This window comes from Geotrypetes seraphini, chromosome 1, assembly GCF_902459505.1.
Source record: "Geotrypetes seraphini chromosome 1, aGeoSer1.1, whole genome shotgun sequence".
Taxonomy (NCBI): Eukaryota; Metazoa; Chordata; class Amphibia; order Gymnophiona; family Dermophiidae; genus Geotrypetes; species Geotrypetes seraphini.
The window spans coordinates 442,316,869-442,332,256 of NC_047084.1; the positions used below are offsets into that span (position 1 = coordinate 442,316,869).

General features: G+C 43.7%; 1 protein-coding gene across 5 annotated transcripts in view; it reads left to right on the forward strand.

The window, feature by feature from the left end:
- Positions 1-15,332, forward strand: part of FAM3A (FAM3 metabolism regulating signaling molecule A) — a 42,744-nt gene extending 27,412 nt beyond the window's left edge. For all 5 annotated transcript variants that reach the window (XM_033920135.1, XM_033920164.1, XM_033920155.1 and 2 more), the window contains 7 exons: positions 979-1,102; positions 1,199-1,257; positions 3,191-3,241; positions 13,347-13,431; positions 13,554-13,680; positions 14,190-14,302; positions 14,561-15,332. In XM_033920135.1, the coding sequence (XP_033776026.1) occupies positions 979-1,102; positions 1,199-1,257; positions 3,191-3,241; positions 13,347-13,431; positions 13,554-13,680; positions 14,190-14,288 (545 nt within the window). In that variant the 3' untranslated portion in view covers positions 14,289-14,302; positions 14,561-15,332. The remainder of the gene's footprint in view (positions 1-978; positions 1,103-1,198; positions 1,258-3,190; positions 3,242-13,346; positions 13,432-13,553; positions 13,681-14,189; positions 14,303-14,560) is intronic.
- Positions 15,333-15,388: the final 56 nt, after the last annotated feature.

Here is a 15,388-nt window from a genome sequence, read left to right on the forward strand (position 1 = left end):
AAAATTTTAGGCGTAATCATTGACACTAATTTATCTTTTCACAATCACATTAGCCAAACTGTTAAATCTTGTTTCTATAAACTCCGTTTGATAAGATCCATCTCATCATTTTTAGAACCTAAATCCATCAATATACTTATCCATTCTATGATCATTTCTAAACTAGATTACTGCAATTCTTTGTTATTCAATGTATCGCAAAAAGAAAAGAAGAGACTTCAAATAATTCAAAACACTGCAATAAAACTCATTCATAAAGCAAAAAAATATGACCACGTTACACTGCTATTGATCAAGTCCCATTGGCTGCCTATTAATCATCGAATTACTTTTAAAATAGCATTTTTAGTTTTCAAAGTACTATCATTTAACGAACCACAGTTCATATCTAAAATGATTATTCCACATCATTCACCTCGATCTCTTCGATCGTCATCTCAAGATCTCCTATCGGTTCCGTCTTTAAAAATAGTGGGTACAAGGAGAAATGAAATGTTTTCTGTTTTAGCTCCTCAAACTTGGAACGCTCTGCCACTCTTTATCAGAAAAGAAAAAGATCTCATCTCTTTTAAAAAACTTTTAAAAACATTTTTATTTAATGATGCTTTTACTAACTAATCATTCATGCCAATGTACACTTCTATAAAATAATTTTATTTTATTTTTTTTCCCCCTTCCTTGTGTTTTTACCCTCTTTATGTTTTTTCTGACTGAGATAATTGTAACTTTCTTTCCCTTTTATATCTTGTTTATCACTAAACCACATGTATAAAGAAACCTTACAAACATCCAGATTTTTTTTTTTCCTTGTGTCTTAATATCTGTTTTTTTAAATGTTGTTTTAAAATTGTTTTAAGATTGTCTGTTTCCCCATAAGCTGTTTTTAAATTGTTCATCGCTTAGAATGTTTTATATAGGCGATTTATCAAATAATAAACTTGAACTATAAATGGTTAATATTTGTTTATCTTTCTTCAGACTCCAGGCCAAAGAAGTACAAATGCAGCCTGCCACAGCCATGCCCAGACAAGCACTTTGCATTTCGGATTGTAAGCGGAGCAGCCAATGTTATCGGACCCAAAATTTGTGTAGAAGACAAAATGTAAGTTAAGGGAGAAAACACAAACCAAAAATGTGTTGGAGAATGTGGAAAACTATGAGTGCTGCTCATAGATAATTGTTTTTCTCTTTGTGACAGGCTGATGAGTAGTGTGAAGAATAACGTAGGTCGAGGATTGAACATTGCTTTAGTGAATGGTGAGTGTCTGAGTATTGATGATACTACCACTTATCAGCACTTTATAGTGCTATATAAAAATGCTAGGTATTTAGGTAGTGGAGGTAATTCTGTAAATGGGTGCCTTCATTTAGGCACCTTGATGCCACACAGTAAGAGCCGGTTCTATTCTGTTACAGAATAATACTACTACTACTATTAATTATTTCTATAGCGCTACCAGACATACGCAGCGCTGTACAGTCTCACAAAGAAGACAGTCCCTGCTCGATTTAGCTTACAATCTAAACAGACAAACAGGATGTCATGGATACAGTTAAGGGGCTGGCTGGGTTTGTGGGCAGTGGGGAGTAGGGTTATGGATTGAAGGCTAAATAATACAATAAGTTATGCATGCCTTTTGCCACATTTAGGAGCACCATTGCCATGTTATGCTAGTATTCTGTAAGGTGCACATATAATTGGCAGCACCACCCATGCCCCTTCCATTTATGTGCTGTGTTCATGTTGATATACTGCTAGGCTGAAGATCTAGGCAGTTTACAAAGCTTAAATATTTCAACATCACTATAAGAATTGTCATAAAAAAATATAAAGGTACTTACACATCCCCTTACAGAAAGATACTCAATTTGCTCTCACGTAAACATGCAAGCACTAGTTTTCTCAATATAAACAACTGGGTGAATTCAAAAAACAAAATTGTTCCTAAATGTCCATGACAAAAAGCAAACTGTTAAAGGAACAATGCTACTTCAAAAAACCTTTGAACCTTGGGTGGTGCTCAGATTCCAAGATGGAAAGCAAAAGACCTCAATATGGGGACTTAACCCCTATAGAGACTCTTGAGGTATCTATCATTGCACCGTGTGAGAGATTTGTATGAAGTACTTGTTGGTGATAGACTCGATGATTGTATAGTCTCTATCTTTAAACTCTTCAAAATGAAATAAACTTTAAATTGAATGAGCTTGAAAAATGAACTTAGCTGTGAAATACAGGAAGCGTTGGTAATGCAGGGTCCTGACGCGTTTCGCCGCCCTGGCTTCCTCAGAAGACCCGCAAGCAACTTGTATTCAGCTTGTTCTAATTGACGTCAGTGAATAACACAATGTTCAAAACTTGTCCTGATAAGAGAACAAACATGATGCAGATAAATACATTTAAATAGCAAGCTGTGATGAACTAGGTAATGTGAACTAGGTAAAGTTCACATTACCTAGTTCATCACAGCTTGCTATTTAAATGTATTTATCTGCATCATGTTTGTTCTCTTATCAGGACAAGTTTTGAACATTGTGTTATTCACTGACGTCAATTAGAACAAGCTGAATACAAGTTGCTTGCGGGTCTTCTGAGGAAGCCAGGGCGGCGAAACGCGTCAGGACCCTGCATTACCAACGCTTCCTGTATTTCACAGCTAAGTTCATTTTTCAAGCTCATTCAATTTAAAGTTTATTTCATTTTGAAGAGTTTAAAGATAGAGACTATACAATCATCGAGTCTATCACCAACAAGTACTTCATACAAATCTCTCACACGGTGCAATGATAGATACCTCAAGAGTCTCTATAGGGGTTAAGTCCCCATATTGAGGTCTTTTGCTTTCCATCTTGGAATCTGAGCACCACCCAAGGTTCAAAGGTTTTTTGAAGTAGCATTGTTCCTTTAACAGTTTGCTTTTTAGCACTAGTTTTCTCTACATTTATGCATGTAAGCACTCTGTTCTAAAATTGCCCTTAATATGTGCCTGCTCCTTTGAGTTTGTGATCAAAGGAGGGTACCTTAGGCAATGGGAGTGTTATTAGCAGAAGCAGGATTTGAACTCTGGCTTTCCTGGTTCTCACTATTAGGCCACACAAATAGGGCATGTTTGATTTTGCTCTTCTGATGAGATATCAAAAGACTTCTAGACAGTGGCGAGTCTGTTCTTTCACATCTTTCTTCTTTCAGGGGTTAATGGAGAGCTCATAGATGCAAAATTCTTTGACATGTGGGCAGGAGGTAAGTCAGACAGTTTTCATAAAAATAGACAATGTTGGTTGGCATGGTGATGCAGCAGCAGTTGACATGGAAGGTTGATACCACCTTCAGCAGAAAGGAAGGTACAGTATGGAGAACAACTCAGAAAAATGTTGGATTTCTGCAACTCCCGGATTGCAGGTTGGGATTGAACACTTAGCGCATGGAATCCGGAAAGGATGTAACAGAATGTGTACTATCTTTCAGAGGCAGTTAGTCTGGCTTTTGCCTAAGCAACAGTATAAAAGTCCCACTCAGAGTGTATTTCATCTAATTCTTACCAGTCTCTCTCTATTCACCTGGGCACACTCACTGCTGCCATTTATCTGGTTGCACCCATTTTATTTGCAATGCAGCAGTTCTCTGCAGTGCAATATAACTATTTCCCTCCTGCAACAATGTAAACTTCCTTTACAACATATTGTAATCTTCCTCTCTTGAAACAGTATAACCTTCATATTCACTGTGCTGTAACTGTTTCTCCATGCTGCTACAAAGGTCTCTTATCCTGTAAATCGCCTGAACCTGTACTGGAAAAGTGCGATCATGAAATCCTGATTAGATTTTTTTAAAAACATGCAATCTAAATAAAAACAAAAGCCCCCATAACTGAAGAGGACATGCTATGTTTCTTCAGTACATGGCTTAGCAGACAAACACAAGCAATAATCCCTTCCCCTCTATCCCAACATCCCTCCCAACCAAATCCCTAATCCAGAAACCTCCCCACCTCATTATCTCATGCCCCCTTAGCAGGATCAACTCCCATCATCCTTCAAAAAAAGTCATCTAGATATCATCAGAGAGACCATTAAGAAGCCAAGGAATTGCAGTCCAACTACTTGATATAAGGGTCTCAATTTTTCATAAACTGCTTCAGTCGGTTTCTCCACAGTGTTATGAGTATAGATATCAAGTAGATCATGGGCAATTTTAGCTTGCACCTTATTGAGGCCCTGGAATGTCCCACTGCTTTCATGCTGAAGCAAATACTAATCTACTTGCTGTATAGTTTCCTCTGTTGTGCCAACAGGCCCAGAGGTTCAATGTTCACAAAAAGAGTTCATGTAGTACGTAGTTTGAGCCAAATCTTGGACTTGGTCCCAGTACAGCTGAGTTTTCAGACAGGACCACCAAATGTGATAAAGGGATCCCTGTGCACTGCAATGGCACCAACAAAGATCAGCACCTAACCCATAAATAGATTCAAGATGCACACACTGAAAAAACATTTATCAGTTGTTTTTTTTAGCTCGTCCTCCCAAAAGAGCTCAGATAGGGTTACAGGTCTATGTACACAGTTTGTCAGCAATAAAATATGAGCACTTAACTTTCCACAACAGCAAGATAATACAACATATGCACAGTATACCTTATATACTTGAATATAAACTGGGATTTTTGGTCCAAAAAATTGGCCCAATTATGGGGATCCCGGTTTATGTTCAGAGCACACCTGCTCCCCTCCCAGACTTATTGCAGGCCTCCGCTGGGCCACCAGGCTCTGCACCCTATCCCCCTACCTGCCCTGCTGTTAACCCAGTCAGTCACTACCACGAGTTCTGGCTTCAGCCACTGAGAGGAGCGCGCTTTGTCGCCATTCATGTAGCCACCTAGAGCTGACCAGCAGTGATAAAGAGTGCTTCTGCTCGGTACCACTCAGCGGCTGAAGCTGGAACTCACAGAAGCAACAGACCAGGTTAGCAGCAGGGCAGGAGCGTAAAAAGCTCACTCCTGTCTGCTACACCTCTGGATCACCAGGGATTCCAGCAGCAGAGGAGATATGATGGACAGGGCAGAGAAGAGGGCACAGGGTAGAGAGCCTGGGAGAGAAGGAAAGGTGCTAAGTTCAGTGCCTGAACTGGATGGGGCTGGGTGCAGAGCCTGACAGAGGAGGGAAAGAAGGGCGCTGGGTGCAGATCCTGGCAGGACAGGGCACTTGAATATTAAGCCACCCAACTTATATTCGAGTCAACCATTTTTCCTCCTTTTTGGGGGGGAAAATGATGGTCTCGACTTATATTTGAGTATATATGATAAGTCAGTAGCAATGATATGGGCACATATTTTCACAACAGCCTGATAATACAACACATATTCTTGTATAGAGTAGATGCGGTTCTTACAGATTCAGCATATATGTATCAGTATTATTTAAGGACAGGCATTTTATATAAAAAGATAAGTTTTAACAGTTTTCCTGAATCTCAGTATTTCCTCCAATGATCTAATAGAAGGTCGGATTTGGTTCCGTAGTCTAGCCACGAAATGTAATGTAATGTAATGTAATTTATTTCTTATATACCGCTACATCCGTTAGGTTCTAAGCGGTTTACAGAAAATATACATTAAGATTAGAAATGAGAGTATGCATGCCTAAAGGCATTTTCTAATTGAAGGGGCATGGACAACCATTTCTCTCCTTGTGATCTTAAAGATTAAGAACATAAGAACTGCCATAATGGGACAGACTGAAAGTCCATCAAGCCCAGTATCCTGTTTCTAACAGTGGCTAACCCAGATCCCAAGTAATAAAATAGATTTTATGCTGCTTATCCTAAGAATAAGCAGTGGATTTCCCCAAGCCATCTCAATAATGGCCTTTGGACTTCCATTTTAGGAATTTATACAAACCTTTTTCAATCCCTGCTAAGCTAACTGATTTCACCACATTCTCTGGCAACGAATGAAAGATTAGCTTTCTTACCTCTGCATATCTTCCTTCTTGTAAATCTCCTCTGGAGGCTGAACTTGAGGGTTCTTGTAAGTCTGGTAGCTTCTGCTGCAGGGCTACTAAAACTCCCCTTTGGGCTACGTGCCTGGGAGTTTCCTGTCATGCTCAATTAGTAGAAAAACCAGGTAGATCTTTGACAACAGGAAACAGAAGAAGAGAGAGGGCACGGGAACTCCCGCTACTAGTCAATTCTGTTCAAGAAATTATTACGGCCAACTGTAATCAAACACATAATGTAAACATTATAAAACTGCAAAACATTGGAAATTTTATGGAATGTAGACACAGCCTGAAGATCAGAAGGGACACCCCCCTGGGAAACCCACCAACCCTTAAACCTTACATGGGAATGTGCATTTAATTCTTAGTGAGGCTGGTCAGACAGAAATGCAGCTTACCAGTTACTGAAGCGGCGACCTGCAAATCAGACAAAACAGATAGGCAGGAGTTCAGCCTCTAAAGGAGATTTTCAAGAAGGAAGATTAGCAGAGGTAAGAAACCTAATCTTTCATTCTTGTACAATCCCTCTGGAGGCTGAACTCGAGGGACGTATCAAAGCAGTCCCAAATCTCAGGGGGGGCCTGATGAGCCTGCTGCGAGAACGCCAAAGGCTGTATCACCCTTAGCTGCCACATCAAGCCGGTAAAACCTGGAGATGGTATGAAGGGAAGCCGCCCGACAAATCTCAGGCGAGACCACATGAGATTTGGCCCACAAGGAAGCCATTCCTCTGGTAGAATGAGCCTTCACCCCAAGGGGAGGCTTCTTCCCTGCCGCCACATAGGCCATGGAAATGGCCGCACGTATCCAACGGGAAATGGTAGCCTTGGAAGCAGGCCGACCCCAACGCCCACCAAGACAAACAGACGGTCCGACAGATAGAAGTCATTAGTGGCCTCTAGGTATCTCAAAATGAGACACTGTACATCCAGAGACTGCAAAACATGGTCCTGAGACTTGGAACCCGAAGGAACAAAGCCTGGCAAACGAACTTCTTGGTTGACATGGAAAGTGGAAACCACTTTTGGAAGAGAAGGCACAGTCCTCAAAATCACCACAGATTCCGTGATGTGAAGAAAAGGATCTCTCCACGACAAGGCCTGAAGCTCTGACACTTGCCGTGCCGATGTGACCGCCATCAGGAAGACGGTCTTAATGGTAAGATCTTACAGAGATCCCATCCAGGGGTTCATAGGAGGGATGAGTCAGGGAGTGTAGGACCAAATTCAGGCTCCACGACGGGCAAGACAGTCACAAGGGAGGCCTCAGCCTCAGCCCGCCTCAGCCTCAGCCCCCCTCAGCCTCAGCCCCCCTCAAGAACCGGACAACATCTGGGAGAGAAGCCAGAGAACCCCTGAATGAAGAGGGACCTAAACAGGAGAGTCCCGCAATCTGAACACAGAGAAGAGACTGCCAGACCCTTTCTGAGGCTAGCCTGCAGGAAGTCCAGAACATGAGCCACCAACGCTACCAATGGGTCCACCTGAACCCTCGCACATCAAGCCTGAAAACACTTCCAGGCTGTCGCATAGGCTAATACAGTCGATTTCCGTTTGCTCTGCAGGAGTGTGGCGATAACCACAGAGGAATAACCCATGGCTGTCAAGGCTGCCCGCTCAAGCGCCAGGCCATTAGACCAAAGCAGTCCAGATCTTGAAGTGCAATCAGCCCCTTGGTGAGCAACCTCCGATGGCAAGAAAGACGCATACCCCTCACCGAGGACCTCACAAGGTCTGTGTACCAAGGTCTCCTGGGCCAGACCGCAGCCACAAAGATCACCAGACCCCTGTAAGAAGACACCTGGTGCAGCACTCGCCCTATCATAGGCCATGAGGGAAAGACGTACAGAAGTTCCCTTTCGGGCTAAGGTTGACCCAGAACATCGAGTCCTTCACTGCTAACGACCCATCATCGGCTGAAAAATCTGTCTGCCTTCCTGTTCTGAGAAGATGATATCAGATCGAAGGTAGGTTGACCCCAGTGGCGCACTATGGTCTCGAATGCAGCCCGGACAGGGACCATTCTCCCTAATCCAGAGTCTGACGACTGAGAAAGTCTGCCTGAAAGTATTAACTCAAATTTTTTATAGGCCTTTTAGTTAATATGCTGCATTCTTATTACTAATATTTTGTATTTCACTGATTGTCCAGTTGTTTCTCTTATGTAAACCGCCTAGAATTCTTTTGATTGAGGTAGTATAGAAAAATAAAGTTATGTTATGTTTTCTACACCGGCCACATGAGACGTGGACAAGTCCAACAGATGTTGTTCCCCCCAACCAAAGAGTAACCGAGCCTCCAAGCCCAATAGGGGACTCCTTGTACCCCCTTGATGGTTGACATAGGCAACCGCTGTCGCATTGTCCAAGAACACACGGACAGCCTTCCGGTGGAGACACCCTTGAAATCTTAGTAGAGCTAACCAAATCGCTCGCAGCTCCAGTCAATTGATGGACCATCTGCTCTCCCGCACCATCCAGTGGCCCTGAACCGGGACCGACGTGCAAACTGCACCCCAGCTGGAGAAACTCGCGTCCGTGGTCAGGATCACCCGGTCCAAGACCTGCAGAGGGAGCCCTTTGTTCAGAGTGACCAGGTTCAACTACAACATATTGCTGCTCGCCGCTGCCAATCAAGGCAGCTTCACCCCCAGCGCCTCTCTGAGGATTCCACTGCGTCAGAAGTGAAAACTGAAGAGAACGCAGGCAAGCTCTCGCCCACGAAATCACATCTATGGTTGCCACCATGAGACCCAACACCTGTAGGTACATTGGGGCCGAGACCGCTAACATGTCCCGAATTGTACTGCTGAGTTTGAGTTTTCTGGATTCTGGAAGAAATACCCAGTTCAGACCCGTGTGGAACCAGATTCCCAGGTACTCCAAGTCCTGGGTCGGCTTGAGGCAACTCTTCTTCAGATTGATCACCCATCTGAGATGTTTCAGCAAAGACACCACTTGGCGAACAGCCAAGCGGCCCTGCGCTCACGAGGGAGCTCTGATTAGCCAGTCGAGGTACGAATGCATGAGCACACCCAGAGATCGCAGATGGGCAGATGCTACCACCATAATCTTGGTAAAAGATCTGGGCACCAATGCCAAACCAAAAGGGAGCACCGCAAATTGGAAATGCCTCCCAATAACATGAAACCTCAGGAACCTCCGATAATCTGGGAATATCGGGATGTGGAGATACACTCCCGTGAGATCCAAGGAAGTCAAAAACTCCCCGGGTGCCACCTGTGCTATGACAGAACGCACCGTTTCCATCTGGAAATGGTGCGTTCTCGCAAGAATGCGTTCATTGCTTTTCCAGAATTGGTCTGCAATTGTCGGAGTCCTTCTTTGGCACAATGAAGTAAAACGAGTATCTCCTGGAGCCCAAGCCGTCCCTTGGGACCAGTTCTATGGCCGCCAGATACAGTAACTGGCACACCGTAGCACGCATCTTGCTGGCCCTGTCCGGATTTCCCTCAGGAGAGAACAGGAAGAAGTCCGCCGCCAGCCAGAACTGCAGTAGAAGATCGTCCTTGAGTACCTCTAGGACCCACTGGTCCGAGGTTATCTTTAGCCATTCTAGAAGGCCAAAAGCCGCCCCCCAATTTGGGGGGGCCTTGCCAGAGACCTGGTGGCATAATTTTCTCTTGGAAGGCTGTTGGTGCACTGCACCTCCAAAGCGAGGTCTGTAGGACACTCCGAAACGCTGTCTTGCCACAGGGGGGTCTGGCATACTGTGAGGTTCTCCGGAAGGTATGAAAATGCAGCCGTCCCGTCCCCCTGGTCAGACGAGGTCTAGAGCCAGGAAGTGCCTTAGGCTTACAGTCCTGCACACTTGCCATCAGGGCATCCAAACCCAGGCCAAATAAGAGCAAACCTTTAAATGGCAGTTTGCTCAGTGTAGCCTTGGATGTAGAATCACCCGACCACTAGCGAATCCATAACATTCTAGCAGAAACTGAATAAGCTCCCAGCTTAGTAAAAACTTTCAAAATATCATAGAATGCGTCTGCCAAATAATTCACTCCAGGAACCAGGAAGTCAAGATCCCGAAGGACAACCTCCTCAGGATCCTGACGAAGTTTAGTATGCAATGCCCGGGCCACAAAGGAAGTGGCCGCTGCAGCTCGCACTCCCGTCACAATGGAATCAAAAAGACGCTTCATGACAAAATCTATTCTTCGGTCCTGGACATCCTTCAGGTACGTTTAGTGGTCTGAGCCACCGCACAATCCATCCTCGGCAGGACTAGGTGCTTGGAAAATTCCGATGCCATGGCCCTAGCGCACTTCAGGGAACCCTTCAGGGCCTCCCAAACCTCCAAGAGCATTTCCGCCAGATCCGCGGGATCCGGAAAGCAGGGGCTTAGAACTCGTGACGGAACACTCCGCCTGAACTGTTGAGTCTGAATCAAGTTTCAATGTCTACAGGGATTTAGAGATAAGATCAGGAAGGTGACTGGACTTAAAGAGCCTGTGCACTAGTGCTGCCCGATTCAGAGAAAAATATTTCTATTCGATTCACCCTGTTGAATCGATTATTCGATTCATTTTCAGTGACACAGCTTTTTAAGTTTAAACATTTTATTTAACCAAGGCAATATCATGTCAAAAATAGGAACATCCAAACTATAACATAGCTGTAAAATTAGTTAGAAACAGATTCACAGCTTCCCCAAAGCAAATCATCCCCAAAGTTTCCCCAGCCCCCCTGCTGATTCTCAGTTTCACCAGCTCCCTGCCCAATTCATTTACTTACAGTACTTACTGTGGATGTGGAATCATGGGGAGGAGAGGAGAAATGTGCGAAGGAGAAAGAAGAGAGCCAGCCAAAAATACAGCCAGCCAAATATTTCCTTTGCTGCTGCTGGCGCCGATCTGCACGAGGTCCTTTTGTTTCTTCTGATGTAACTTCCGGTTTTGCAAAACAGGAAGTTACATTAGATGGGAACGGCTCTGGCGGGCGGCGGCAGAGGGAAAACCTGAACAGGTCTCAGGGCCGAATTGTTGAATCTGATTTTTCTTAACAACGAACCGATTCGAATGGTGAATCGATTTCAATCGGAAATCAGGCAGCACTACTGCGCACCATCTGATCCGCTCCAAGATCATGGAAATCAGTGTTCTGGGAATCTCCGAGATCTGCTGGGCTAGCCACGTTAGCGGAGCCCGCCGAAGAGCCGTGCTACAGCAATGGCATAAAAATTGACGCAGGCACCAACGCAATAGTGGGAAGTTGCCACTGGCTTTCAGGCAGACAAGCAAGGGAGCAGATTGACATGCTGGAATCCAAAGGCTAAACCGACTGCCATACTGGAGTCTGAGAGGCATAGCCTACTTTCTCATGAAAGCCTGATATATCATATCCACAAACTCTGGTGAAAAATATTCCCCAGCGGCCAGAGCTGATCTGCGGGACTCAGATTTGGAATGTTTTGAAGACTTATGAGACTTTTCTCCAGAACTGTGCTTGTTTTGCAAAAGCGCTCTCCTCGCCCAATTTTGGGGTCCTGGACGCTGGAATTGTGTCTCCAGTGGAATGGGATGAAAGCAGGGCCTCTCCGGAGGATAGTGCGGACTCCACGCCGGTTCACGACCCTCGCAGTGCACGGAATACACGGCTGCGAAACCACATGTCATCCACCTTATTTACGGCATGAATCCATGTCATCCTGTCCTGAGGTGGCCATCCGTGAAGTTTGGAGCAAAAATGAAGCTTCTAAGTCCAAAAAATATAGTTTTAAAAACTTAAAAGAAAATCCAAAATGGCCGTCGTGGGTGCTGATTTTGACTGAAAAACGCCCATTAAAAACACAGGAAAATGTGAAAAATGGCGATTTTAGGATTTTACAGGTAGTGGTGGGGGACCAGGGCATGAAGGGAAACCACCCAAAACCACGATTTGAGCATTCCCCCAAATCGGCAAACTCTGTGACTCATAGACACCACAGAGATATGTGCTGCAACGAAAGTCTATACACAGTACAAGCAAGTACAGTCTATACACAGTACAAGCAAGGAGCCGATTTAAGGATTTTTTTAGGTCTGTCTGCCTCACCTTTCCTGTCACCTCAGATCATGACCACCAGGACCCCTCAGGAAAATCAGGGAAGACAAGCGGTGCAGTCCCAATCCAGGCGTACCTCCACGGAATCGCAGCAGCCTGCACTCTACCCTTTTGCGGACAAACCAGGGGGAGAGATGGCTCCTGATTCCAGAGACCCGATCCAATCTGCAGGCTGTCCAGAGGGCTTACTGCAGGTTAAGCTTACAGACCACCCTCCAGAAGCAGACAAAATTTAAAATGTCTATTATCTCCCGCCAAAGGATCACTCGCACAGAGTTGATCCGCAGCACATGGACAAACCTGCAAAATAAATTAAAAAAGACTAGGAATTGAAAACAAATCACGAGCATAAGAGACTTTCAACCATGCAGAGAAGCTGCAGGTACAAAACTGAGCATGACAGGAAACTCCCGGGCAGGTAGCCCAAAAGGGAGGGATCAAATTTTAGTAGCCCTGCAGCAGAAGCCACCAGACATACAAGAACACTTGAGTTCAGCCTCCAGAGGGATTGTACAAGAATTTTAGAATTTAATTACACGTTGTCTGAACAAATATTTTATCTGGTTTGTTTTAAATCTACTACTTAGTAGCTTCATGACATGCCCCCCTAGTCCTAGTATTTTTTATTTCAATTTTGATATTTCACAATTGGCCTGGTAGTAGAGAGATTTATTACTACTCAGATGACATTCGAAACAAAATATATATATATATATGTATGTATTTTGTATGGTGTCTTAACATGGAGAAAATGTGCTAGTTGTGATCTGATATTGGGGGGAGATAGGGTTCAGTGGAATATACAACATGTTTACATTTAATTCCTAAGAGTTGCCATTACTGTTTTAATATGATTTGTTAGGTTAGTTCTAAGTGTTTTTGTTTCCCCCCTAAAATTTTGTAATTTTATTGATTTGTACATCGCTTAGAATTTTGAATAAGCGATTAATCAAATTTATAATAAACTTGAAACTTGATAAGCAGTGTCATGTATGTGAGCATCATCTGTTGTATCCCAACTAAAAAAAAAAATGTTGTGAACCACTGTTCTAGAGTTTCGCCTCCATTGGGAAAATTTATTTATTTAAAAATATCTGTTCTACTATTCACATTTTAATGCTCATCACCTTTTATCTGCTAGCTATCCATCTTCATGCTCTTGTGCAGCTTTCCTGCAAAATAGTAAAAAGGGTCAGGAATGCTGCATCTGTGTCAACAGCCTCCACACCCCTGTACCTCCACTCTTGCCTTCCTGGTTCCTCGTTAATTTCTGCATCATTTCTTATCTGCAGATGTGAATGAGCTGCTTAAGTTTCTACGTACTGTTCATGAAGGAACGATAGTGTTTGTGGCATCTTATGATGATCCAGCTACCAAGTGAGTTTTTGACCAGAGGACGGATATCCTGCTGTACTGTAAGGTGTACATGGGAGTCAGAGGTATAGATGTGCTGGAATAGTGTCATGTGTAATTTGACTGTAGCATATCCTCTTCTACAGGATGAATGATGAGGCTCGAAAGATTTTCAGCGACTTTGGCAGCTCAGCTTTTAAAGACATAAGCTTCAGAGACAGTTGGATCTTTGTGGGTGCCAAAGGTGTCCAGGACAAAAGCCCTTTCGAACAGGTGAGACCACTTCATGCCACAGAATCTGTCTACCTGAGACATAAATCCCTCTTTCTGGATTAATCTTGTTGCCTAAAGTCAGGCTCTTGCAACTGTGAAGTGAATTTCATGGCAAGAGCTTAGAATCTGAGGGGTATTGAATAATGAGGATGATCTGGCCAGGGTCTTGGGAGAGGGGTTGTTTGTTTTTGCCTTTACCTCTTACCACCTCCAGGTTTGACCCACTTCCTTCTTAGATATCAGATCCTGGTGTGTGTGTGGGCTCACTACTAGCATGAGAAGCCCGTGTTCACTATCTCTGTGGTGTATCCATATCTAGAGGTTCTCAATAGAATGAGAATTGAGCTTGGATCCCGGCATTCTGATCTCTAAAGGGTATTATAAACAGCTGGTTATGCTCTGGGAGATAAGTGCCCTGGCTGAGTTCAGAGGGGACTTTAAGCTATATGGTGCCTTTTTTGGTTGTGCTCTAAGAGGTAATTGATAGCGTGTCCTTTCACTCTTTGCAGCATATAAGGAACAATAAAAATTCCAACAAGTACGAGGGCTGGCCTGAGGCACTGGAGATGGAAGGCTGCATTCCTCAAAGGACAGCTGAGACAGTATGAGGTATTACTGTGTGGTAAGTGAGCACACCCTCCTGGCTTGTTACATCACCTGCAGGGTTCTCTCTCAGACCCTGGACCCCATCTCCTCTTCTTTTTTAGGATTTCACTGCATGACTTCTGCCTACCTAAAATTCCTTTGCTGTTCTTGGACAAGCTCTGCCTCTCTCCCTGGTGCTCCCCTGGGGAACGACTTTCTTTCTGTATGTGCTGAAGTTAGTTTTCTTTAGAAATTGCCCATGTTTGTTGCTACTTCTCATTAATTCTTTCTATAGGTGGAGGGAGAACGGCACCATTTCCCTGAGCACAGGATACAGAGACTCTGAGTTTGGATATTGGGTCTTGCATACAGTTAGCAACTTCTTGTTTTAATACAGGGGTATCTGTTGTTCTTTCCCTCTGGAAGCTGAGTGTTATCTGACCTCCTCTTCTCGTATGACAATACTATTGATAACAAATTTCCAGAGCAAGTGGGAGCCCTGATTCTTTCTGTGGCATGAACAATCTGTCATGCTGCTCCAGTCACTACTGTGCATCCTCCAGCAAAGGGCTGCTATGGTCTGGGGTAAGCAATATGCCGGGGAGCTAGGGCAAGTGGTTTCTGCCTTTTAATAGCTTAGGAAGAACAGCTACTAGACACAGATGCAAGACACCAAACAAAGAAATGGATTTTAGCAGCTGTATTTGAAATAAGGAAAAAAAAAAATTTTCTGGTAACTGTCCGTGATAAAAATCTGGATGCTTTCCGGAGTTCTCACAGTGAAAAGGGTTCTACTATACCCAAGGAGTCCTCTGAATGAGCCAGAGCAAAATAGGAGGTAAAATTATCAAAAGGCTTTGGACATGGAAGATCTGCTGCTATCAAACCCCTTATTGAGGAGGCCACAGCAGCCAGGAATGGAGGTCCTATGAGTTACTGTCTCTGTAATGTACAATTTATACAATTTATGCTTAATAACAATGTTCAACTGAAACCTCTCATTCTTGTTATACTGAAAATACTGGACTTCACTTTTTTAATTCATAAAATAAAATCCTATTTTCAAATATCTGTTTGATTTACTTTATACATATCACTTAATACAACAAGGTTTTAAAGTGGT